The 27,891-nt window shown below is 43.4% G+C and overlaps 1 protein-coding gene across 5 annotated transcripts in view; it reads left to right on the forward strand.

Moving 5' to 3' along the window:
• The window catches only part of LOC109905042 (mitogen-activated protein kinase kinase kinase kinase 4), a 110,642-nt gene that overhangs the window by 43,018 nt on the left and 39,733 nt on the right, over positions 1–27,891 (forward strand). For 4 of the 5 annotated variants that reach the window (XM_031789842.1, XM_031789843.1, XM_031789844.1 and 1 more), the window contains exons 15-19: positions 2,641–2,841; positions 5,222–5,380; positions 11,177–11,308; positions 22,455–22,522; positions 22,839–22,918. In XM_031789842.1, the coding sequence (XP_031645702.1) occupies positions 2,641–2,841; positions 5,222–5,380; positions 11,177–11,308; positions 22,455–22,522; positions 22,839–22,918 (640 nt within the window). The remainder of the gene's footprint in view (positions 1–2,640; positions 2,842–5,221; positions 5,381–11,176; positions 11,309–22,454; positions 22,523–22,838; positions 22,919–27,891) is intronic. The other variant, XM_031789845.1, reaches the window with a different exon arrangement.

Below are 27,891 nucleotides of genomic sequence, written 5' to 3' on the forward strand. Positions count from 1 at the left end.
AATGAAAAATTATGTTGAACTCATCATGAATCATAGATGAAAAACATCCAAGTTTATATGGGATTACAGATGTTGAATTGATTTAACTTTCTCTCTCTTTTAGTCTTCATGTCAGTGTGACCTCCTTGTAACCACTTCCAACGAGGAATATACACTGTTAAAAAAATAAAGGTTGAATTTGGAACCAAATAAGGTTCTTCAGAGCGATGCCATGGGGGAACCATTTTAGGTTATCTGAAGAACCTTAAATGGGATGGTTCTTTGAGGAACCATAAAAAAATCCATGTAGAAACCAAAAACAGAAATGTTTTGGCACTCCAGAACCAGAATTGGATAGCCCTGCTGTAGGGTGTTGAGCGTTCTTTGCATACTTCCCAGGGTACCTGTCGAGTTAATTTTAGAGTTACCAGTACTACCCATGACTGTGTTTCCTAGTGACATGGTTGTAGCATTCATTCATTTTCAGTCCTGTGGCCTTCACAAAGTCAGATTTAAAATGACATTTTTTAAGACAATACTATACATATTTCATGAGGCCTTATTTTGAGAGTTTTACCCTTATACACTGGCCTGAAACTCATAGTTTATGCGCCACATCAGTCCTGCAAGTCACATTATGCTGGCTTGCAAAGTGATGTGTAATTCCTATTAGAATCCATCCAGAGTGGGGATATCCAACATTTGGATTTTGTATTCACCTTCAACTTGAGCTCAGAATGACTGTCAGGGTTAGGAGACTACCTAAAGCATCCAAACTGGATCAACCATTTCAGTAACAGGTGCAACACTAGAAATGTTACACTGCAAAATCAACACTAGTCAACACTGGTCAAGTTTCTGTGTGCTATAAAAGGCACACATCAGCAGGTTTCCATACATTTCAATAAACTTTTAGAATTCTGAAGAAGCGTAGATGCCACGTCAAGAACCCCCCACTGAGCTCAAAGGTTCTTAACTTGGCAAGAGTTTTCCAAGGAACCTTAAGAGTTGAGAAGGGAAATGTCCGCCGTGTGTGTGTGTGTGTGTGTGTGTGTGTGTGTGTGTGTGTGTGTGTGTGTGTGTGTGTGTGTGTGTGTGTGTGTGTGTGTGTGTGTGTGTGTGTGTGTGTGTGTGTGTGTGTGCTTCCAGCGGGTGTGTGTGTGTGCTTGCCTGTGTGCTTTAAATGTGTGCTGATCATAATGCCTGGGAGTGCCCCTCCTGAAATAATACCTCCTCCAGTTCTGAAGTCTGGAGAGACTTAAGCCTCTCTACAGTATTTGTTTCAATGAGATCCTGCAGGGTCAGGGTCTGCTAGCTGCAGTAGAGAATCCTGCAGGGCCAGCGTCTGCTAGCTACAGTAGAGGATCCTGCAGGGCCAGGGTCTGCTAGCTGCAGTAGAGGGACCGCAGGGTCAGGGTCTGCTAGCTACAGTAGAGGATCCTGCAGTGCCAGGGTCTGCTAGCTACAGTAGAGGATCCTGCAGGGTCAGGGTCTGCTAGCTACAGTAGAGAATCCTGCAGGGCCAGCGTCTGCTAGCTACAGTAGAGGATCCTGCAGGGTCAGGGTCTGCTAGCTGCAGTACAGGATCCTGCAGGACCTGCTAGCTACAGTAGAGGATTCTGCAGGGTCAGGGCCTGCTAGCTACAGTAGAGGATACTGCAGGGCCAGGGTCTGCTAGCTACAGTATAGGATCCTGCAGGGCCAGGGTCTGCTAGCTACAGTACAGGATCCTGCTGGACCTGCTAGCTACAGTAGAGTCTCCTGTAGGGTCTGCTAGTTACAGTAGAGTCTCCTGCAGGGTCTGCTAGCTACAGTAGTCTCCTGCAGGGCCAGGGTTTTCTAGCTACAGTAGAGGCTCCTGCAGGGCCTGCTAGATACAGTAGAGTCTCCTGCAGGGCCAGGGCCTGCTAGCTACAATGGAGTCTCCTGCAGGGCCAGGGTCTGCTAGATACAGTAGAGTCTCCCGAAGGGTCTGCTAGCTACAGTAGAGTCTCCCGAAGGGTCTGCTAGTTACAGTAGAGTCTCCCGAAGGGTCTGCTAGCTACAGTAGAGGCTCCTGCAGGGCCAGGGTCTGCTAGCTACAGTAGAGGCTCATGCAGGGCCAGGGTCTGCTAGATACAGTAGAGTTTCCTGCAGGGCCAGGGTCTACTAGATACAGTAGAGTTTCCTGCAGGGCCATGGTCTGCTAGATACAGTAGAGTCTCCTGCAGGGCCAGGGTCTGCTAGCTACAGTAGAGTCTCCTGCAGGGCCAGGGCCTGCTAGATACAGTAGAGTCTCCTTGCAGGGCCAGGGTCTGCTAGATACAATAGAGTATCCTGCAGGGCCAGGGCCTGCTAGGTACAGTAGCGTTTCCTGCAGGGCCAGAGTCTCCCGGAGGGTCTGCTAGCTACAGTAGAGGCTCCCGGAGGGTCTGCTAGCTACAGTAGGGGCTCCCGGAGGGTCTGCTAGCTACAGTAGAGGCTCCCGCAGGGGCTGCTAGCTACAGTAGAGGCTCCTGCAGGGGCTGCTAGCTACAGCAGATGCTCCATTGAAAGCAGCCGTTTCCTGGCTGTAGCGTTGGCCATATGGCTCTGTTATCTATCTGTTTGGGGGCAGTACTGCAGGCCTGGGATGAGGCTTCAGAACGTCAGTGTCCTGTGTTTGTCTCTGTCATTGTGTAGAGGAGGACCGAGCCTCCACCTCCACAGCCTCATCCTCAGCAGCAGCCCCAGCAGCAGCAGGGTAAAAAGTTCCACCGCACGCTGCCCAAAGACCAGACGCAGCTCCTTTCACTTCAGCACGACCACAGGCACAAAAAGAGGGAGCCCCACAAGGCTGCTAGCACCACGCATAACTTCCCCGCAAATAGCCAGCGCAAAGTGGTAAAGTTCCCTGACCCTCCCCTTTGTCCCACTCCCCCTGTCTCCCTCAGCCGCCCCTCCCCGCTACCTCTCTCTGTCCCACTGCACTGTCTGTCTCTCTGCCTGTCCCACGGCCCCTGTCTGTCTCTTTGTCTGTCCCACGGTCTCTGTCTGTCTCTTTGTCGGTCTCTTTGTTTGTCTCATTGCCTCTGTCTGTCTCTCTGTCTGTCCCACTGCCCTGTCTGTCTCTCTGTCTGTCCCACTGCCCTGTTTGTCTCTGTCTGTCCCACTGCCATGTCTGTTCCCTGTCTGCCCACCTTCCTGTCTGTCTCTCTGTCTGTCCCACTACCCCGGTCTATCTCTATGTCTGTCTCACTGCACCTGTCTGTCTCTGTCTGTCCCACTGCCCTCGTCTGTCTCTTTGTCTTTCCCACTTCCCTGTCTGTCTCTCTGCCTGTCCCACGGCCCTGTCTGTCTCTTTGTCTGTCTCTTTGTTTGTCTAACTGCCTCTGTCTGTCTCTCTGTCTGTCCCACTGCCCTGTCTGTCTCTCTGTCTGACCCACTGCCATGTCTGTCTCTGTCTGTCCCACCTTCCTGTTTGTCTCTCTGTCTGTCCCACTAACCCTGTCTATCTCTATTTCTGTCCCACTGCCCCTGTCTGTCTCCCTGTCTGTCCTACTGCCCCTGTATGTCTCTGTCTGTCCCACTTCCCTGTCTGACCCACTGCCCCTGTCTGTGTCTATTTCTGTCCCACTGCCCCTGTATGTCTCTGTCTGTCCCACTTCCCTGTCTGACCCACTGCCCCTGTCTGTGTCTATTTCTGTCCCACTGCCCATGTATGTCTCTGTCTGTCCCACTTCCCTGTCTGTCCCACTGCCCCTGTATGTCTCTGTCTGTCCCACTTCCCTGTCTGACCCACTGCCCCTGTCTGTGTCTATTTCTGTCCCACTGCCCCTGTCTATCTCTATTTCTGTCCCACTTTCCTGTCTGTTCCTCTGTCCAACTTTCCTGTCTGTCTCTCTGTCTGTTCCACTGCCCCTGTCTGTCTCTCTGTCTGTCTCACTGCCCTCTGTTTCTATGTCTGTCCCACTGCCGTGTCTGTCTCTCTGTCTGTTGACTGTCCCAGTCTGTCTCTCTGTCTGTCCCACTGCCATGTCTGTGTCTATGTCTGTCCCACTGCCCTGTCTGTCTCTCTGTCTATCTCACTGCCCTGTCTGTCTCTCTGTCTGTCCCACTGCCCTGTCTGTCTCTCTGTCTGTCCCACTGCCATGTCTGTGTCTATGTCTGTCCCACTGCCCTGTCTGTTTCTCTGTCTGGACCCACTTCCCTGTCTGTCTCTCTGTCTGTCCAGCGTTGTGTTTGTTTTAGTGGTCATTCATGTCTGATATCCAAGTGTCTCTGTTTTGGGTTATTAGTGATATTTGATATTCCAGTATGCTGTAATACTGTCTGACTCCAGTGTTCAGGTGTCAGGTTCTGACTGCTCTTCCATGTTGCTCAGATGGAGATGGACAGGGTGAAGGTTTCTGACAGCTCTTCCATGTTGCTCAGATGGAGATGGACAGGGTGAATGTTTCTGACTGCTCTTCCGTGTTGCTCAGATGGAGATGGACAGGGTGAAGGTTTCTGACAGCTCTTCCATGTTGATCAGATGGAGATGGACAGGGGGAAAGTTTCTGACTGCTCTATCATGTTTCTCAGAAAGAGATGGACAGGGTGAAGGTTTCTGACTGCTCTTCCATGTTGCTCAGATGGAGATGGACAGGGTGAAGGTTTCTGACTGGTCTTCCATGTTTCTCAGATAGAGATGGACAGGGTGAAGGTTTCTGACTGCTCTTCCATGTTGCTCAGATGGAGATGGACAGGGTGAAGGTTTCTGACAGCCCTTCCATGTTGCTTAGATGGAGATGGACAGGGTGAAGGTTTCTGACTGCTCTTCCATGTTGCTCAGATGGAGATGGACAGGGTGAAGGTTTCTGACTGCTCTTCCATGTTGCTCAGATGGAGATGGACAGGGTGAAGGTTTCTGACTGCTCTTCCATGTTGCTCAGATGGAGATGGACAGGGTGAAGGTTTCTGACAGCTCTTCCATGTTGCTCAGATGGAGATGGACAGGGTGTAGGTTTCTGACAGCTCTTCCATGTTGCTCAGATGGAGATGGACAGGGTGAAGGTTTCTGACAGCTCTTCCATGTTGCTCAGATGGAGATGGACAGGGTGAAGGTTTCTGACTGCTCTTCCATGTTGCTCAGATGGAGATGGACAGGGTGAAGGTTTCTGACAGCCCTTCCATGTTGCTTAGATGGAGATGGACAGGGTGAAGGTTTCTGACTGCTCTTCCATGTTGCTCAGATGGAGATGGACAGGGTGAAGGTTTCTGACTGCTTTTCCATGTTGCTCAGATGGAGATGGACAGGGTGAAGGTTTCTGACAGCTGTCAGGCCAACCTGAACAGAGTGCTGACTGGGATGCCCCTCCCCCTGCGTGTCCATACCAGACTGAGCTCTGGGAGCAGCTCCAGCCCCTGTACCCCTGCCACGCAGAGGGCTGCCATACAACAGGTAACGTAGCCCCGCCCCCCTGCCGAAACCAGCGTACCTTAACTCCACCTATCAATCAAATCAATCAATATCTTTATTTGCACCCGTTTGGAAAATCATTATGTAGCTACAGTAGGCATATACAAAATGTACTTACAGTGTACATTACATTGATTTAGGGCTTCCACAACCATACATACTTAACATTAACACAGTAACAAACATATTCAAAGTAAAGGGTTAGCACACAATTCCGAGAATAGGCATTGCCTCTCTTTATCAGTCACAGTAAATTTAAGATGACACATTTCTGTAGATGTCATTCTGTTTCTGTTTATTATGAAGTTACAAGACCTCTTGCAAGACCCTATTGAACAATCAAATGTGTGTCATGGCTTTCAAAATATATTTTGATCATTGCAACATATTTTGTACTCTCCTACAGTTTGTGTTTGTTCTGTTGGGAAGGTACAGATGTAGGATCTTAATTTTACCTATATTGTCACAGCTAAAATAATCCTGCAGTAACAGGATTTGAACGTTCTGTTCAGCTGGCAAAAAGTAGGCTACATGAAAAGTGCAATACTGTTAAAAGTTGCGGTATGCAGAAATCACTCCACATTTTCCTGGTTGCTAAAACTATAATAGTTTGCCTAATTTTAGTTTATGTGTCAAAATAAGCTAGTATAGTACAGAGAATCATTGTACCATCTAAACCGCTGTGAAATATACACATGGCCAAAGGTATGTGGACACCCCTTCAAATGAGTGGATTTGGCTATTTCAGCCACACCCGTTGCTGACTGGTGTATTTAATTGAGCACATAGCCATGCGATCTCCATAGACAAACATTGGCAGTAGTAGAATGGCCCGTACTGAAGAGCTCAGTGACATTGTAATACATTGTAATAATCCACCTTTCCAACAAGTCAGTTTGTCAAATTTCTGCCGTGCTAGAGCTGCCCCGGTCAACTGTAAGTGCGGTTATTTTGAAGTGGAAATGTCTGGGAGCAACAATGGCTCAGCCGTGAAGTGGTAGGCCACACAATCAGACAGAACGGGACCTCTGAGTACTGAAGCACGTAGCGCGTAAAAATCATCTGTCCTCGGTTGCAAAACTCACTACCGAGTTTCCAAACTGCCCCTGGAAGCAACATCAGCACAATAACTGTTCGTTGGGAGCTTCATGAAATGGGTTTCCATGGCCGAGCAGCCACACACAAGCCTAAGATCACCATGCGCAATGCCAACCGTCGGCTGAAGTGGTGTAAAGCTCGCCGCCATTGGATTCAGTGGAAACGCATTCTCTGGAGTCATTTTTTTAAACTTTGAAGTGAAGAATCTCAATTACAGTTTTGATATTATTATTTGTTTTGGTTCTGTACAGTTGTAAATGAAAAAATACACATGTGAACACCAAAAGTCTTTTTCAAATTCAACTTATTTTACAATAAATAGTGAATCGTGCAAGGGTGCCAATATACAGTGCATTCAGAAAGTATTCAAAACCCCTTCACTTTTTCCACATTTTTTTAGGTTACATCCTTATTAGAAAATGGATTTTAAAAATCGTGATCAATCTACACATAATAGCCCATAATGACAAAGCGAAAACAGTTTTTTATAAATGTTTTCACATTTTTTTACAAATAAAAAATAGAAATACCTTATTTACATAAGTATTCAGACCCAGCCATGAGGTCAAAATAATTGTCCATAGAGCTCCGAGACAGGATTGTGTCGAGACGCATATCTGGGGAAGGGTACCAAAACATTTCTGCCTCCTTGAAGTTCCCCAAGAGCACTGTGGCCTCCATCATTCTTAAATGGAAGAAGTTTGGAACCACCAAGACTCTTTCTAGAGTTGGCCACCCGGCCAAACTGAACAATTGGGTGAGAAGAGCCTTGGTCAGGGAGGTGACCAAGAACCCATTGGTCACTCTAATAGAGCTCTAGAGTTCCTCTGTGGAGATGGCAGAACCTTCCAGAAGGACAACCATATCTGCAGCACTCCACCAATCAGGCCTTTATGGGAGAGTGGCCAGACGGAAGCTACTTCTCAGTAAAAGACACATGACAGACCGCTTGGAGTTTGACAAAAGGCACCTAAAGGACCCTCAGACCATGAGAAACAATATTTTCTGGTATGATGAAACCAAGACTGAACACTGTGGCCTGAATGCCAAGTGACACGTCCAGAGGAAACCAGGCACCGCTCATCACCTGGCCAATACCATCCCTACGGTGAAGCATGGTGGTGGCAGCATCATGGTGTAGGGATATTTTTCCGTGGCAGGGACTGGGAGACTAGTCAGGATCGAGGGGAAAGATGAACGGATCAAAGTACAGAGAGATGCTTGATGAAAACCTGCTCCAGACAGCTCAGACTGGGGCAAAGGTTCACCTTCCAACAGGACAACGACCCTAAGCACACAGCCAATGTAACAGTATAACTTTAGACCGTCCCCTCGCCCATACCCGGGCGCGAACCAGGGACCCTCTGCACACATCAACAACAGTCACCCTCGAAGCATCGTTACCCATCACTCCACAAAAGCCGCGGCCCTTGCAGAGCAAGGGGAACTACTACTTCAAGGTCTCAGAGCAAGTGACGTCGCCGATTGAAACGCTATTTAGCGCGCACCGCTAACTAAGCTAGCCGTTTCACATCCGTTACACCAAGACAACGCAGGAATGACTTCTGTGGTGGCATATTTCTGCCATACCAAATTAGGAGAGTTACAAACTACACACCAGTCAGAGTTATACTTAAACTACATCTTTAATAATACTAAGCTTTGCAATAACATTTGACTTTCAACAATTCACTATTTCTAATGAACCGCTGAGAAGTACCACCAGAAAAGTACAAACATCATTTATAGCCAAGATACACCCCTCTCAACTTACACTGACGAACCACAGATCTTAGGAACAGTTCACAAAGATGTGTATGAAAGATATCTATAAAACATAGCAGACAGTGTCAACAGTTCTCACATATGAAATTGTTTTGACTACAGAGGTACCAAAACTATACTTCAAATCGATGATACTCCCCCACTTAACATACTAGTTTGGCCCAAGCTTGCTGTTCAACATTAAAACCCATTCAGTCTGTCTGCAAACAGGCTCTCAAAGTACTTGATAGGAAACCCAATAGCTATAGAAAGCATAAGCTCCTGCGTTTGAAAAAATCTTATGCAATACACTGATGCCTATCTTGCATTCAAGATTCTAAATGTCCAGGCTCCCCCTCCACTCAGTACTTTTGGCTAAGCAGAAAACCCAAACCTTATGGCAGCAGATCCACAAGATCCGCCATGAGAGATGACTGTATAGTTCCCTTAAGGAAAAGCACCTTTAGTCGATCTGCTTTCAGTGTGAGAGCTTCCCATGTCTGGAATACCCTGCCATTAGACACACACAACTGTGATTAATATGCACTGTCCCTGTAAAAATACAAATTAACTCAAACTGCAATCCACTTTAATGACCTGAAATTGTTCCACATAATGGATACAAATTACACTGTTAGAATACATGAACTTCCTGCTCAAATTCACTGGTGTTACCTAAACAATCAAACCAAGAATCAATAATCATCCAAATCAAATGTATTTATATAGCCCTTCTTACATCAGCTGATATATCAGAGTGCTGTACAGAAACCCAGCCTAAAACCCCAAACAGCAAGCAATGCAGGTGTAGAAGCACGGTGGCTAGGAAAAACTCCCTAGAAAGGCCAAAACATAGGAATAAACCTAGAGAGGAACCAGGCTATGAGGGGTGGCCAGTCCTCTTCTGGCTGTGCCTGGTGGAGATTATAACAGAACATGGCCAAGATGTTCAAATGTTCATAAATGACCAGCATGGTCAAATAATAATAATCACAGTAGTTGTCGAGGGTGCAGCAAGTCAGCACCTCAGGAGTAAATGTCAGTTGGCTTTTCATAGCCGCAGGCAGAACAGTTGAAACTGGAGCAGCAGCACAGCCAGGTGGACTGGGGACAGCAAGGAGTCATCATGCCAGGTAGTCCTGAGGCATTGTCCTAGGGCTCAGGTCCGCCGAGAGAGAGAGAGAGAGAGAGAGAGAGAGAGAGAAAGAAAGCGAGAATTAGAGAGAGCATACTTCAATTCACACAGGACACCGAATAAGACAGGAGAAGTACTCCACATATAACAGACTGACCCTAGCCCCCTGACACATAAACTACTGCAGCATAAATACTGGAGACTGAGACAGGAGGGGTCAGGAGACACTGTGGCCCCATCCGATGATACCCCTGGACAGGGCCAAACAGGCCGGATATAACCCCACCCACTTTGCCAAAGCACAGCCCCCACATCATTAGAGGGATATCTTCAACCACCAACTTACCATCCTGAGACAAGTCAGAGTATAGCCCACAAAGATCTCCACGGCACAACCCAGGGGGCGGGGCGCCAACCCAGACAGGAAGATCACGTCAGTGACTCAACCCACTCAAGTGACGCACCCCTCCTAGGGATGGCATGGAAGAGCACCAGTAAGCCAATGACTCAGCCCCTGTAATAGGGTTAGAGGCAGAGAATCCCAGTGGAGAGAGGGGAACCGGCCAGGCAGAGACAGCAAGGGCGGTTCGTTGCTCCAGAGCCTTTCCGTTCACCTTCACACTCCTGGGCCAGACTACACTCAATCATATGACCCACTGAAAAGATGAGTCTTCGGTAAAGACTAAAAGGTTGAGATCGAGTCTGCGTCTCTCACATGGGTAGGCAGACCATTCCATAAAAATGGAGCTCTATAGGAGAAAGGTTGAGACCGAGTCTGCGTCTCTCACATGGGTAGGCAGACCATTCCATAAAAATGTTATTTTTAATAAATTAGCAAACATTTCTTAACCTGTTTTTGCTTTGTCATTATGGGTTATTGTGTGTAGATTGATAAGTGGGATTTTTTTGTATTTTTCGAATGCACTGTATTTGACCGCGTCTGTATAAATATTCTATGTGCCATCCCAGGCGTGTGCTCAGTGGTTGATTACATAGTTTTCCTTCCTTATACATTACCCAGAACCCTACAACTAAATATTTTCATAACTAACCCAAGATAGACCAGAGCCTGACGTTTCCAATGGGAGCAATTCATAGTGGGCAGAGCCAAGCACGAGCTAGTGAGATCCTACTGGCGCGTTCTAGCATTTATTTGCATATTTTGGTTAAGGAACACCTACTCTGTGAAGTGCGCATGTGCTATAATTCAATTCGCCTTTGCAATCCTTCTAAATGGATTTTTTCTAAACTGGCAAAGGCTAAAGTCTACAAAACGCATTCCACTCTGTTTGTTACAGATTCTAGTTTTGGAAACAGTAAACTGTATGGAGATCAAATGTTTCATCGATGAGAAAATTAGCAGAATGTCAGCCAAAATCCATCTCACTCCATCTTCTCCCACTGCCATCCACTGGGCTTCCTTTCCTCACCATATTTGGTAGTGAGTGGAAACGCCAACTGAATGCTTCACATTTATACATCTGGTTAAATATCTGACTCATTGTTCTATCTGTGCAACAACTACTGCTACTACTTCCTCATTCATATTCCCCATCTTGTCTGTAGTACCTACAGTACTCAGAGGCTCTCTCCCAGATAGTAGCTTATTACCTTTATATTAAACTTTTAACCAGGGCCCATATGATTGCATGTAATGCACTATGCAGGGAATACAGTGGCACTTGGGAGGCGACCAATGTGTCACTAAATAAAGTAATCTAACCCAGAGCTGTACGTATCCAAAAATAAATGGCCTGAACTAAACTAAGTCTCCATTTCAGAATGCCAATCTTGGCTCCAGTCGAGACACCCTTCACAGCAGCTCTATGTCTGACATGGCCACCACTCCCATGTCTCCTACGTTTGATGATGTCTTCTGGGACTTCCCAAGGTCTGTGGAGCACCCACCAAAGGTTGGTCAGACTTAATCAATCTCACGTCAGGTGTAACTAAAGGTTATTGTCTGTCTGTCTGTCTGTCTGTCTGTCTGTCTGTCTGTCTGTCTGTCTGTCTTCCGGTTGTGTGCATGTACAACACTATATCTGTGAGGTATATGGTCTGTCTGTCTGTCTGTCTGTCTGTCTGTCTGTCTGTCTGTCTGTCTGTCTGTCTGTCTGTCTGTCTGTCTGTCTGTCTGTCTGTCTGTCTGTCTGTCTGTCTGTCTGTCTGTCTGTCTGTCTGTCTGTCTGTCTGTCTGTCTGTCTGTCTGTCTGTCTGTCTGTCTGTCTGTCTGTCTGTCTGTCTGTCTGTCTGTCTGTCTGTCTGTCTGTCTGTCCGTCCGTCCGTCCGTCCGTCCGTCCGTCCGTCCGTCCGTCCGTCCGTCCGTCCGTCCGTCCGTCCGTCCGTCCGTCCGTCCGTCCGTCCGTCCGTCCGTCCGTCCGTCCGTCCGTCCGTCCGTCCGTCCGTCCGTCCGTCCGTCCGTCCGTCTGTCTGTCTCAGTATTTGTAGTCCATGTATCTGATGGTGTTAGGACCAAAAAAGTATAACATGTTGTTGCCGTAGCATTTGATTGATGCCAGCAAGCATTTGGCCTACTTTGATTTTAAAAAATACATAAAAGAATTAGCCCATCAGCGTTGAGCTGAGCTGAGCTCAACTGTAGGTTGTTCAGGTGCATCAAAACGTTCCCCAAGAGAGGCAAGTTTGGATTTTGCTTCACACCATGTTCTGCAGTAGCTAGCTTGCTAAATTGGCTCTTTCCTAAGCAGTGGATGGAGATGGTGATTTGGACATGTGGTTTTGATTTAATTCTCTGTACAGACCAATGATTATAACAGCAATTCTGATCTAACCATAAATTAATATGTTGTGCCCCTGGCCTGAGACGATTGATGTTCAATGTAGCCTAGATGTAGCCTAGTACATTCACATTAACTAGCTAGCTAACTTAGCTGGTTCGTTGTTGCTCATGTGAGGAAGTTAGGCTAGCAAGCAAGCATAGGTAGCCTTCGACAACAAAACTAAAAGTGTACTGTATGACAAAGCCATAGACTGTTCTTGCCAACATGAAAGAAAGGAGGATGGCATTGGCATTCAACTAGTTTACAAGTAGGGTGAGTCAATGTTTTTAGTTTTAATTGCACACACACACACACACGCACACACACACACACACAAATCAGTCCCATGGAGAGCAAAATTACATTTCGCAAACAGTGATTGCAGTAAATCATTTTTGGTGTCTTTAAATTTGTTTTCGGTGTATTAAACTGAGCCTTTTTGATTTGAGAATGTTTAAATGATGCGGAGACAGGGCTCCTGTTGTCTTTGTTCTGACTTGTGGTAACTCCATGGGTCTATATCAGTAGTTGTTTAGTAAACTGTTGAAAACATTAACTTGCTTGACCATACTGCAGGTCATAACTATTTGTACATGCAATATTTTTTTTGTGGACTTCAATGTTACTCTCCGGTTTTGTGATGAAACAAATGTATGTGTTGTTGAATTTATTCTGCCACTGTGTGACTTTTGTCTTTTTGTTGTCCGGCCTTATTGTATATCACGATGAGCAAACAATGCAATTATCATAACATACTGAATGAAGGTTGTAATATGGCTGTTTTACTGGCTTGGCATGGCTTCCTTAGTGATTTTACCCACGCACCACTACTTCTCTCACCCAGTGTTGCCATGTCCTCGGTTTCCCTGCAAAATTGGGCTACGATGTATCTGGTGAAAATGTATTGGTCGATGGTTGTAGCTTTTTGGGCTAATCTGCACTGCTGCCGCCATGCCATTTCTCATAAAAATATATAGTTGACTGTGACCTGCTGCTGACTGTCAGGCAGTGATTGGCTGAGTCACGTGAGCGAGCGGAGCGAGAGCAGCAGGTGCACATGTTGTGACAACTTATTACCAGTTGTAGGTAGACTATTTAGATTGTCATCATGGAGACACCTATTTCCAAACCTTTCTCCTTAAAACATATTAATACACTAGAACTGATACAAATCAATAAATAATGCAGACAAAGCACTGGAAAACGACTTTGGGCGCACTAGAGCGCAATACATAAATCTGCTCGGAGGTGGTTTAACCTGCGTTCTATTGTTGATTGCTTAAAGGAAACGGTATCAAGCAGGGTGGTTTATGCATGCTCAGTTCTTGGGTCTCTGGGGCTGCCCTGGTGGAAATGGTAAATAGAAGTTATGGAACTCCCTCACGTGATTCTTTATATGGGGGAAAGTCCTCAATGAAACTGACATTAGGCTAATTGTGGAGAATTGTACATTTGCCTCTGTTGGCCATCAAGTAGCCTATTAATGTATATGCCATTGTAGGCTACCATTTGATAGAATCAATATGTGTAAATGACGATATCACTGGAGTCATAGCAAATCAATTTATGCCACAATTTGCAGATTTGTGTTTTTATGCAACTATTAATGGACATGTTTAGTTAATTAAATCGGAAGTTATCAATGTTCTATCGAAATTGCAGATCAGTTGTTACAACACATTAGATTGATGGTAACAGTAGTCAGATTAGGCTACAGGGTAAAAACTTTATTTTTTATTAACACTTGCTGTTGTTGACAAGAATATTCAGTTCCTATACATATTATTAATCTGTAACAAAATATTAATTTTTAATGTTATAATTACGTTGGTAACCAGTTTATAATAGCAAATCAAATTAGATTTGTCACATACACATGGTTAGCAGATGTTAATGCGAATGTAGCGAAATGCTTGTGCTTCTAGTTCTGACAGTGCAGTAATATCTAACAAGTAATCTAACAATTCCCCAACAACTATCTAATACACACAAATCTAAAGGGGTGAATGAGAATATGTACATGTAAGTATATGGATGAGCGATGGCCAAGCGGCATAGGCAAGTTGCAGTAGATGGTATAAAATACAGTATATACATGTGATATGAATGATGTAAGATATGTAAACATTATTAAGTCTCAATGAGTCTCAATGTAGGCAGCAGCCTCTCTGAGTTAGTGATGGCTGTTTAGCAGTCTGATGGGCTTGAGATAGAAGCTGTTTTTCAGTCTCTCGGTCCCAGCTTTGATGCACCTGTACTGACCTAGCCTTCCGGATGGTAGCGGTGTGAACAGGCAGTGGCTTGGTGGTTGTTGTCCTTGATGATCTTTTTGGCCTTCCTATGACATCGAGTGCTGTAGGTGTCATGGAGGGCAGGTAGTTTGCACCCGGTGATGCATTGTGCAGACCACACCACCCCTTGGAGAGCCTTGCGGTTGGGGGCAGTGCAGTTGCCGTACCAAAGCTGTGATACAGCCCGATAGGATGCTCTCGGTTGTGCATCTGTAAAAGTTGTATCCAAGCAGTTCGCATTGTGTAGTGCTTAAGAACAACCCTGTGGTATATTGGCCATATACCATACCCCCTTGTGCCTTATTGCTTTATCATAGCAGTAAAACGAGTTCAATCGACATCCATTGGTGGAAAATTATCTGCCGAGTTTAATAAGGGCAAATGGTCTTTTCTCTAACCCGAAAAAATGGAAAATATGCAGTACAGTCCGAGATGGCAGAACTATTTTTGACAGGTCTTTTTAGATAGGCCTATGTTTCTGATTATAATTTCTGACATTGTTGTTAGCTATTTGTTAGCAACTTGTTTATAATTAAATACATGCAGCTTATCTTCTGTTGCCCTAGTCTAAATAAACAACTGCTCACCAGAATTATGGCATCATCAATGCAATGAATTGTTCAATTTAATTGACATCAATAAAGTTTGTTTCTCTTGCCTCTTTCACCTCTGCTTCTCTCACTCAGCAAAGACATTTAGAGACCAGGGAGAGAATGCAATAGGCAAAAAAAACAGGAAAGAATTTCTTGCTTCATTTTCAAATTACATCAGTTTGACCTGTTTTAAGGAAATTAAAAGCTGTTAAAATGACCCAACATGTTTTTGGTAAGATTTAAGTTAGACTTGGATGCATTGTGGTTGAAATGCTATCACCTTTTATGATGCTGATAAATTTGGCACCTTTAGAGACAGTCTTTTGGCATGTAAATCTTGGTGGGGCAAAAACAATTTAAGTGAGATGCATGCCAGAAAAGCCACTACACAACACAGCACTAAACAAAACATTAATTGCACTATAACGCTGACAAACAGTGCCCACAAACTGTTAGGGCCTACATAAAGCTGTCCCAACAGCAGAGTCCTAACATCTTACCACTGCTACACCTGGCTATCAGCGGAGCCTTGTCTGGCAGCGAAACAGTTCTTTCAGCCTCATTTACTGCCTTTAAAAAAACATAGCTGATATGGCTGACTTGCTTAAACAAATGTGATTTCAAATGACAATTGAGATGTACAAACTATGACATAAGGGGATGATAAGTGGATAAGAGGCAATCCGTAATTTCGATTAAAACATTAATGAGCGAGCTAGGATGGACGTAGTCAATATAACTATTTGTTTAGCACTTTTGAAATGTACAGCGACAGAATTCAGTCATGGACCGTTCTTACAGTGTTCTCCCTGTTTATCCGTTATTTTACCAGGTAAGTTGACTGAGAACACGTTCTCATTTGCAGCAACAACCTGGGGAATAAAAGTCAGTACATCAAGTCAGAACCGTAGGGTAAATAAAGGGGGCATATAAGCAGACAATTAAAGCTCTTACAATATTCAATGATTTCATTTCTCTAAATCATACCGGCTACATGTGCACCACCAAGTCAGAACAGTAGGCTAAATTAAGAGGGGTAAATCGACCAAATTATTATTGTGAGGCACAAAGGCTACTAACATCTTACTACACAACATACAATTAGTAATACTTTCTTAGCTACAGTCACATATCTCCCTGGCATATTACATCATGTATGCAGCAACATACAATGCATGTTTGGACTCACCTTGTTGTGCTGTGCTCACTTGAACAGGAAGGTGGCTCGGCGGTCCTTCGTGCGCTAATTTTGTCATCTGTGTGTAATTATTTATCTTCATATGACAAGGATTAAAAAGGATTTGTCAGTAGATTGTTGACTTGATTCATGATGATGACTGCTAGCTAAGATTTGGAAAGTATGATGTTGACATGATCAATCAAATCAAGCTAGTGTACATATATCGTGATTTGATGTCATTTTATCTGTGGCCAATGTCCTTGAGCTGTCTTGGATGGACAGTTCTAATGTAACTCTATGGCAGCACCCAAGAGGCTAGAATTATGTAGGTCTACCCTTAGACTTGGCGGTGATGTAGTGTCCCCATGAGTGACAGAACACTGAGCCAATCATGGTGCAACGCTCTGTATTTTCTGCTGGGTTGCCCCAACCACCACAGAAATCACTGAGCTAGGCTGAAACACCTGCATTTTGGAGCTGTCTTACTCAAGAAAACAAAAAAGAGATGTGGCTTTATTAACTCAGTGATATATATAAATATTTTTATTTTATTTTTATTTCACCTTTATTTAACCAGGTAGGCTAGTTGAGAACAAGTTCTCATTTGCAACTGCGACCTGGCCAAGATAAAGCATAGCAGTGTGAGCATACAACAAAGAGTTACACATGGAGTAAACAATTAACAAGTCAATAACACAGTAGGAAACAAAGGGGGGGTCTATATACAATGTGTGCAAAAGGCATGAGGAGGTAGGCAAATAATTACAATTTTGCAGATTAACACTGGAGTGATGAATGATCAGATGGTCATGTACAGGTAGAGATATTGGTGTGCAGAAGAGCAGAAAAGTAAATAAATAAAAACAGTATGGGGATGAGGTAGGTGAAAAGGGTGGGCTATTTACCAATAGACTATGTACAGCTGCAGCGATCGGTTAGCTGCTCAGATAGCTGATGTTTGAAGTTGGTGAGGGAGATAAAAGTCTCCAACTTCAGCGATTTTTGCAATTCGTTCCAGTCACAGGCAGCAGAGTACTGGAACGAAAGGCGGCCAAATGAGGTGTTGGCTTTAGGGATGATCAGTGAGATACACCTGCTGGAGCGCGTGCTACGGATGGGTGTTGCCATCGTGACCAGTGAGCTGAGATAAGGCGGAGCTTTACCTAGCATAGACTTGTAGATGACCTGGAGCCAGTGGGTCTAATATATATTACATTGATTTCAAACTAATATGTAATACGTATTAATGCCAAAATAACGTGCAAAACAGGCTAGCCCCCCCCCCCCCCCCAAAAAAAAATGTGGAGCCCCACCTGCCCAAAATGACAGGTCACCACTGATTGTACTGAAAGTAATGCTTAATTCTGCAGGAGTTAATAATATATTAGGCTATGTGAGAGGTTATAGACCGACAGTCTGTGTCCAGATTTCAGTTACTATTCCATTTAACCCATCTGAACAGTACAGTTCCATTGAAGTTCCATATTGAAGTCTAATTGACTATCAAATTTGTGTAGTGCCTCACAATCATCACACATAACATAGCCAGCACTGCTATCATCCTCTTTTACCACTTCACCAAATCTTTCCCAAACATTAGACTACTTTTCTGGCCCTCCCTTCTCTTTATCTTCAACTCTCCATTTCCCAGCCTGTCTCTAAGGGGGGAATTCCGACCTGAGTTAAACGTGCCTAAAATTCCCTTTTTATGTGCTTCTCTCTCTATGCTTATTCTGACCTTGAATTTAAGCATGAGAATAGTATTACATTCACCTGCTATTTGTTTTGGGTGGAGATTGAATAAATGAAGGTGTGGCGGAGGTGTGTCAACAGATACGCTGTATTCTGACCTTGACTTAATTCTACCACCATGAAACCATGAATAAGGTCTAGAAAACATACCGGTTCCAAGTAGGAAAATACTCTACTTTATTTTTTCCGATATACAGTAACAGCATTCTCCATGCACTGTAATTTACAACTTGATAAGAGCTAGGTAAATGAGTAATCCATTTGGATAAATGAATTGTAAATATAAATTACACTTGTTTTAGATAATTTTCCCTTATGATCCCTGGAGACAAAGTTGAAACTAGTCATGGAAACAAATTGAAAATCATATCACACATGACATGTATTGCAGTCCCATTTCCACAGTGAAGTAAGCCATAAATAGCTGTGACATTATTCAGAATTTGTATTGTGTGCCATCATAAATTGCGTGGATAACATTATAGGCTTCTGTAGGGCCGACCCAGCTAGCAATGAGGAATCGACCCAGAAGCGACCCTCTTCCTGAGGGCCAGGAATTGATTGAATCGGACTCGGCCCGGAATCCAAATGAATGACTGCCCAGAATCGACCCAAGTACATCAGGCGGTTTCCGTCTACCGGTAGCACCCGATGCTAATTTAAATAAATGTATACAAAATTACCCAATTTAGTAATTTTAAACATTACTATTATATATTTTATGCATTTTAAAAAATGTCAGAGGAAACACCGTACACCTGGTGACTGGGTCAGCGTGCATTTGCCTGGCCCACCACAGGAGATGCTACAGCGCGTTGGAACAAGGACATCCCGACTGGTCAAACCCTCCCCTAACGCTGGGCCATGGCTGCCACGGGTATCAAACTAGCATCTGTAGCAAAGCAGTTTGCACTGCGATGCAGTGTCTTAGACCGCTGTGTCACTCGGGAGATTCCAGCCACATAGTTTTTAATGCTTATCGATGGCCTTGCACAAAGTATCAAAATACTAAAATACAACTTAAACAGGACTCTTAAAGAGTTTAATTGAAATGTTAATTGTATTTTTTGATCACAGAAACAATGAGCAATATGGAAAAATAAGTAATGAAATGTTAATTATATAAAGCATGTCACGTTCGTCATAACGAGGAGACCAAGGCGCAGCGTGATTGGAATACATGCTTCTTTTATTCAAACGAAGAACACTTCGTAACAAAACAAAACGAACGTGAAGCTATAAATAACTGAGTGCTGACATGCAACTACATAGACAATAACCCGCAAAACCAAAATGAGAAATGGCAACCAAAATAGTATCCCCAATCAGAGACAACGATAAACAGCTGTCTGATTGGGAACCAATTCAGGCCACCATAGACCTACATATACATACCAAAACCCCATAGAAATACAAAAAAACCTAGACAAGACAAAAACACACATACCACCCTCGTCACACCCTGACCTAACCAAAATAATAAAGAAAACAAAGATAACTAAGGTCAGGGCGTGACAATGCAGCCTGTGTAATCATCTGCCAGAGAGTAGCCCCAATCAGCCCAAGACCCAAGTAATACATTTGGGCCAGATAACTCACACCGGAATCGGCCCGAGATCAATCCCCGCATCCTAGCCATAAGTAATACTGCCTAAGGCGGCCCAGACTCAGGCCACATGACTCTCAGCCGGAATTGGCCCAGATCCACTGTGCTAGTTTGGGAACCTGCCGAGTTAATGTAAGTGTTTTAAAATGTTTTATTTGACCATTTGTATCATGTTATATATTAGCCACTATTGGGAGTCACTGTCAGTAATACCCAAATACATTTCTAACTGTCACTTCGGTGTTAGTTGTCTTCAATTTGTAGACTACATTTTGCATCATTCCATTTCGTTGACCTTTCTTTCCTTTGTCAGGTCCATGTAGTTGATGAGGGTCGCTAGCATTAGTTGTGCAATAATTTTGGACATGTAGCCTATTTAAATCATTATAAAACTTTTGTCATACAGTTCCATGATTAGCGAGGATTAGTGTTGATTTATAGGACTATTTTTTGTACACTTTTTTCAACCTTGCAGTATTTCATGGATTGAACTTGAATATGACAACTTTCGGGATGAATCAATACATTGTATTTTTTATTCTTTATTATATTTTGTGCGTAAAAGCTCTCAAAACATGTTTTTTTATGATTCATACACACTTTCATAACCCCAAAATGTGCCTAAATAATCTACAAATCAAGAGTATTTTAAAATCTACCAGTTGGTGCTGAAACAGAGATGAATAGGTGGCTTTCCTTCATTGATATCTATATTCTGAACCCGTTCTCTCGATGTAATCTATTGAGTCTAATTAATTCAAATCTAGTCTAACTAATTAAATATACACCCATGTTTAAAGGGATGGTTTAACATAAATGTACTGAAAATCCTATTGAATGAAAACTCTATGGAAAATCTTTGGCCAGCAAGTGGGAGGGTTTTCAGTGGTTGAATTAAATGCATTCAGCGTGCTCAAGGGAACCACACCTGCAAAGCACATTACGCATCTTAATGAGGTAAGTCAGATACCAACTAGTGAGAGGTGCGTAAGAATGGCGTGTGTAAGTAAGGGTTAAATGTCCTAAGGCTGAATCTTGCCCTTATTGAATTTAACTCTGGCATTGTCCTTTTTCCATCAGTGGATGGAAGTTAACCTTTTATGCCCAAGTTCCCAAAAGCATTTGGCAATTGGTGTGTATTTGCCACGCTTTTGTTAGGCCCTTAAGCTTAAACTTAGGCTACACACTAACGGCAGATAAAAAATAATGAAAGAAAAACCTCCATGTAGCCTATAGATATGAATTGCACAATAATGATACATTTATGGATTTTTAATGCATCGTTTTCTCTTTTTTAACACGGCCACCACCCATCCACCCTTCATCCACACAATATTTAATTAACCTAAATCCGCCCACCCTATGGATATAACCAGGGACTGCAGGATATGAGTCAGCCCATGCATGTGTGTGAGTGTATTGTACAGTATGTGTGTGTATATTTGTGTTTGGGTTTCTGTGGTATGTCTGTGTGTGTGTGAGCCTGGTGAGACCCCATGTGTGTATGTGTATAACCCCATGTGTGTGTTATCTTTCAGGGAGGTTTATAGTTGTTGTTTTTGGTGATGTTAGTCATGCCAACATAAAGGAAGAGGAATTTGGCAGTGCCCTCAAGCTTCCTATGGCACCCCTGACTAACAACAAACTCATTCAACGATGTGATACACATTCTGTTTCCAGAAACATATCTCTAGTTCCTCTAATAAAAGCAGAGATGTGTATCCTTAGGATACAGCACACTAGTGTTTTGTTACTGCTTGATATGGGAATATGGAGTTGATGTGCTTTAATTGCTTACAAGTTTTCTTGTTGCATTCATCACAGAAATCATTTTAAAAATATACGTGAGAAACTCAGGGACATGCAGCTGCCAGTAAGCCCTGTTGAAGGGATGTCAGTAGTTAAAGGGAGTATGATTTTCAGAATGATTTCCTCTTTCAATGGGTGTTGTCTTCCTTTCCTCTTGTGTGATGATATGACATGAGAAAAAGGTGAAAATGTTGACAGCTGTTGGGGACAACATTGAGAAAGAATGAACACAAGACCTGATTGTCTGCTTCACAGGCCTCTCCACATGTGTTCTCCTAAAGTTGGTATCTGCATCCTCTATAGTAAATGATACAGTCCAGGTTGGCGGTTAGGATCAGTTACACATTTCTGGAGTCCCCACAGAGCATGCAGTGTTTTAGAATGTCCTAATATGTCCTAATGTTGTGATGCTTTGTGCAAGGTAGTCAGGCATATACTGTCAGTTGTGGAAAAAGTACCCAATTGCCATACTTGAGTAAAAGTAAAGATACCTTAATAGAAAATGACTCAAGTAAAGGTGAAAGTCACCTATTAAAATCATACTTGAGTAAAAATCAACCGTAAATCAAAAGTAAATGTAGTTGCTAAAATATACTTAAGTATCAAAAGTATGAATTAATTTCAAATTCCTTATATTAAGCACCATTTGTCATTTATTTTTACATTTATGGATAGCCAGGGGCACTCTCCAACGCTTAGACATAATTTACAAATAAAGCATGTGTTTAGTGAGTCCGCCAGATCAGAGGCAGTAGGGATGACCAGGGATGTTTTCTTGATGAGTGTGTGAATTAGACCATTTTCCTGTCCTGCTAAGCATTCAAAATGTAACGAGTACTTTTGGGTGTCAGGGAGAATGTAAGGAGTAAAAGGTACATCATTTTGTTTAGGAATGTAGTGAAGTAAAAGTAAAAGTTGATAAAAATATGAATAGTAAAGTACCGATACCCCAAAAAAACATATTCAGTAGTACTTTCAAGTTTTTGTAGTTAAGTACTTTACTCCACTGTATACTGTACCCTCACATGTCAAAATGATATTTTTGAAGGTTCCGGAGCGTACAACATCCAAATCATATTGCAAAGAGCTGATGAATCATCACCGGACAGGGTTGAGGTACGTTTGTTACCACATCACACATCATTCAGTGTCAGTGAGCAGTAAGCAGTACTACCAGTTACAGGGTGGATAATCCATAGTCAGCTTTGACAGGACCCATGACAGAACATTATATATCTCTGAGACACCATTTGAAGTATAGAGCATGACATTGTGTGTGTGCCTGATTCTTGTCATCTGCCTCTCTCACTTTTTCTCTCTTTCTCTTTCCCTCTCCCGCTCTCTCTCATTCTCTCTCACTCTTCTCTCACTCTTCTCTTTCTCTCACTCTTTCTCTCACTCACTCTCTTCTCTCTCTTTCTCTGCTGTCCAGTGGGGCCCCTCAGTCTCCTGCGGAGAAGGGTGGGAAGTCCATGTCCTCTCATGGCAGCTCCAGTAGCAGCTCCCAGTCAGGTCTGTGTCCTCAAAATCACTCTCTCTCTTGTCTCTCTCTCCTTCAACCATTCACTAGAGATGTGTTCACATAGCACATATGTAGATCCATCAGCTGCATAGTGTTACTACATGGTGAACTACAGCCTGTGTGAACGCATTGGGTGTCTACAAATCAGGCTATAACCACAATACACAGGAAATGTGTCACTGAAACCTAAACATCCTGTCAGGGGTTTTTCCCTCGTGAGTTGAAAGTGAGACCATGCACAGGGCCACTGGCTTACTGTTTAGCTTTGAAACTAAACAATTGTTTTAAAGCTCCAATGCAGACGTTTTTATTTCAATATCAAATCATTTCTGGGTAACAATTAAGTAGTTTGCTGTGAATTTTAGCATTTTTTAGGGAGTAGATCAGCTTTAATATTACAGATAGATTGTAGCTTCCATCAATGTAATTGTCTGCATCTTCCATACTTATTTTTTTAGGGTTATCAAACGATTAAAATAATTAACTATAGAATTTAATGTGATTCATCGCGATTAATCACACATTTTTATATTTGCTCAAATCTTTTCAAAAAGCAGTGTATTGCGTTATAGGCATGTAGGGACTGAAACACAAAAATATTCTGTTTCAATGTTTTAATGGCATATTCACCATAAACAAGTTAAGCAATGTTAAGCATTACAAAAGTCCTGTAACTTACTAATGCTCCCAGTAGGTCACTAATGCTCCATCATAAATTCTCTCTCGCACACGCACACACACACACACACACACACACACACACACACACACACACACACACACACACACACACACACACACACACACACACACACACACAGTTAAAGCTTCAGCCATTCTAAATTATTGTTCTCCCCATTAGTGATTGGAGGGTTGTCTATAAGAAAAAAAACTATTAGCTCTATCGATACAAAGAGCATAAACTTGTCCAACAATGTCATGAATTTTACAGAACATAAACCAGTGACCATACACTTCAATCCTCCTCTTATTTATTTTCACTGAGCCAGTTGCAAAGACAAACAAGCCTGTTGACATTTTCAGATGATAAAGCTGCTCTCTTCTTCTGTACGATATGCCCAGAGAGTGAAAACAACCTCTCACAAGGTACTGATGTGGCAGGCGTTGCCAGGTACCTTTGTTTATTGCAGGCCAGCCTGGTGTGTGCCCCTGCATGCTGTGACCACCACTGTAGTGGACAGTTGATAATGGGCTCTGCTTCGTAATGCTCCAAACATTTCTCAATGGACTCCTCCTCTTCATCAGAGTCAGACTCAGAAGAACTCAACAAAGGGGCAGCTTTCTTCATCGCTGGCTCTGAATCTGTTGCTTTATCAGGTTGCTGTGCAGGCCTCTCTTCCTTCAGCAAGATGCTGACCAAAGCCCACACCTCACCCCTCTCAGTTCTGGGAAGGCATTTCAGGTCCTTAAACCTTGGGTCGAGTGCTGTGGCGATCTTCAGCCATGTGAGGTTCGTGTTTTCATTGTGTGTCTCCAGTTCTGTTGTGAATGTTAGCTTGAATCTTACCATGGCATGGTCATCATCCAAGCTGTCCACCACTCGAAGGAGATGACACAAAGCAGGCAACACCACTGAGCAGGAAATGTACTTCTCTCCTCCCAGAATTTCAGTCAAGTACCTGGATGAAAAGCTATTCAAAATCACACTCTCACACACACACACACACACACACACACACACACTCTCTCACACCTACACACACACAATATATTATTATAACATACATAGTGAGATACATAGTGAGAGTAGTGCCTCCAGTTTCTCCAGTTCAGCTGTGGTTGGCATGGTGATGTTCATTTTATGTTGGGCCAGAGCATCTCTCAGTTGTTGTTGGTTACGGTGGGCAAGCTTTACCATTTCCAGAGTGGAATTCCATCTTGTTGTTGTTACTTGCCTCCTAAGAGGAGGGAGGTGCAGTAGTCAGGAGAGCAAGGAAGTCCCAATAGCACAATTGTTTATTAGAAGCCCCAACTCAACAACAACAGGTGGAGGAACATGCCCAAATGAAGTCACCACACACGGAGAATAAACGCAAAACAAGGAGGAGAAACCTCTACTTCTAATTACAGTCCAAAACGGTACAACGACCGTGAGAAAGAAAACCCTGTGGCGCAAACATGCACCCCTAACATAGCAACAACAGTAAATAATCCCGCACGAAGAATAGCAGGCAGCGTAGGTTAATAAACCCACCGAAATAAACGAATAAGACACAAACGAAAAGGAAAAATGGATCGGTGGCAGCGAGTAGGCCGGCGACGACGACCGCCGAGCACCGCCTGAATAGGGAGAGGAGCCACCTTCAGTGGAAGTCGTGACAGTTGTGACATCTTGTGCAAGTGACTCCTTATTTTGCAACTTGCTGTTGTCCTAGCTCTGCAGCGTTTGGTGGGCTGTGTTTGAAATGGCCAATAATATTTCGGCATTTGGCAAGGGCATTGTCGGACCCGCTGTTCTGTAGGGACACTGATGGACCTTTGGAGACTTTGCGCTGTGCAGGGCAGGTGTTCAATACGCAGATGTTTTGCAGCTGCAATCATGTTCCGTGGTAACACATGGTAACTTTGTTTTCAATGTTCCACTGCTTTGCTAGATCCCTGAAATGCCCGGCGAACGTTTCAGCATAGTGCCTCTCTTCTGTCTTCATTAAACCCTCTTGAAGCTAGGGGTCACTATTTTTATTTTTGGAAAAATAACGTTCCCAAAGTAAACAGCCTATTTCTCAGGACCAGATGCTGGAATATGCATATAATTGACAGCTTATGATAGAAAACACTCTTAACGTTTCCAAAACTGTAAAAATATTGTCTGTGAGTATAACAGAACTGATATTGCAGGCGAAACCCTGAGGAAAATCCAATCAGGAAGTGCCTCTTATTTTGAAACCCTTCTGTTCCTTTGCATAACTATCCTCCTTTTAAAGGGATATCACCCAGATTCCCTTTTCTATGTCTTCCCTGAGGTGTCTACAGCCTTTAGATGTAGTTTCACGCCTTTATGTTGAAGAATTAGCGTAAAAGACCACATTGTGTAAGTGGCCAGCTGATGGCTCTCAGAGTGATTTTTACGTAAAAGAGAGAGGTAGCCCTTTTTCCTGCCGGTCCTACTGAAAGGCCAACTGTCCCGGTTGATATATTATCAAATAGATATTTGAAAAACACCTTGAGGATTGATTATAAAAAACGTTTGCCATGTTTCTGTCGATATTATGGATATAATTTGGATTTTTTTTCCCGGCGTTGTCGTGACCGCTATTTCTGGTGAATTTCTGAACATAATGTGACAAACAAACTGAGGTATTTTGGGTATAAAAATAATCTTTATGGAACAAAAGGAACATTTGCTGTCTAACTGGGGGTCTCGTCAGTGAAAACAGCCAAAGATCATCAAAGGAAAACGGTTAATTTGATTGCTTTTCTGATTTTCGTGACCAAGCTTCCTGCTGCTAGCTGGACATAATGCTATGCTAGGCTATCGATAAACTTACACAAACGCTTGTCTTGCTATCGCTGTAAAGCATAATTTCCAAATCTGAGATGACAGGGTGATTAACAAAAGGCTAAGCTGTGTTTCGCTATGTTTCACTTGTGATTTCATGAATATGAATATTTTCTAGTAAGATTATTTGACCGTTGCGCTATACTAATTAGTGTAGTTGCTGACAATTCTCCCGGATCTGGGATGGGTAGTTCCAAGAGGTTCATTAAGGCCAGAGCGTGTGAATGCAGTTTCCAGTTTTCTTCGATGTGGTGCGCAGTAACCCCAAGGTAGTTATGGTTACTGACTGAAGTCCAGTGGTCTCCCGTGAGAGCAATAGCTGTTGTATGTTTCAACTCCTCTGCTTTTTTCGTAGCCCTCACGCTTTCATTACAGCTATTGTATTTTTGTAACGACAGTGGCTCTCGGGGATAACTCATACGTTGAGTCGTTCGACGCTATCCGTATGATAACCCCTCATGCCATCGTTCTCCACAATGTGGACTGGCCTGCAAGCTGTTGCTATCCATGCTTGTGTTAGCTTGCTGCTTGTCTATAGGCCTCCCGCGTGCACACTCTTCTAGCTTAGCCTGCCGAAGATGTCCTCCATTGCTACTAATAACGTTACTTGTATTGCCGGCCTCAACACTATATTTTGCTTGTAAATGACAACGAAAACCCCCCATAACTTCGGTAATAAACTATTTCTGCCTTGCAGTAGATGCGAATTACTTTGGTTTTACACATAGAGCCATCTGGGAGTGATTTGAAATTGAAATTTAAAAGGCCCTTACTAGCATTCTCCATCATTCATTCATACAAGTAGCTAGCTAGCACATCGTCTGCCAGGGCTTGAATTAAGCAAATGCGTTAATGGCATCAAACAAATCTACAGCATTAAAAATGTAACCATTAACGCGTTATCAGGTGCAGAGTAGCACAGCAGGCAGAGATGAGGGTAAATCCAGAATGTTAACTGAAGTATTCACAGGAAAAACAACAAAGCAAGTGCACATGCGTACAACACAAAACAAGACAAGAGACCTGAGCAACCGGCTCAGTTCCATACAGGAACCTAAATAGTCCTAAACCAGGTGAACCCAATAATCCCAAACCTGGACACTAGAAACAAAAGGATGCCCTTCAGGGATAACACTCCATGATGACCTCTAACCTATGACAGCCTTGATGTCAGCTTTGCACAATCTTGGCATTCTCTTAGCCAGCTTCACCTGGAATGCTTTTCAAACAGTCTTGAATGTGTTCTCATATATGCTGAGCACTCATTGGCTGCTTTTCCTTCACTCTGCTATCCAACTCATCCCAAACCATCTCAATTGTGTTGAGGTCAGGTGATTGTGGAGGCCAGGTCATCTGATGCAGCACTCCATCACTCTTCTTCTTGGTCAAATAGCCCTTGCACAGCTTGGAGGTTTGTTGGGTCATTGTCCTGTTAAAAAAACA

Source organism: Oncorhynchus kisutch, linkage group LG15, assembly GCF_002021735.2.
Source record: "Oncorhynchus kisutch isolate 150728-3 linkage group LG15, Okis_V2, whole genome shotgun sequence".
Lineage (NCBI taxonomy): Eukaryota > Metazoa > Chordata > Actinopteri > Salmoniformes > Salmonidae > Oncorhynchus > Oncorhynchus kisutch.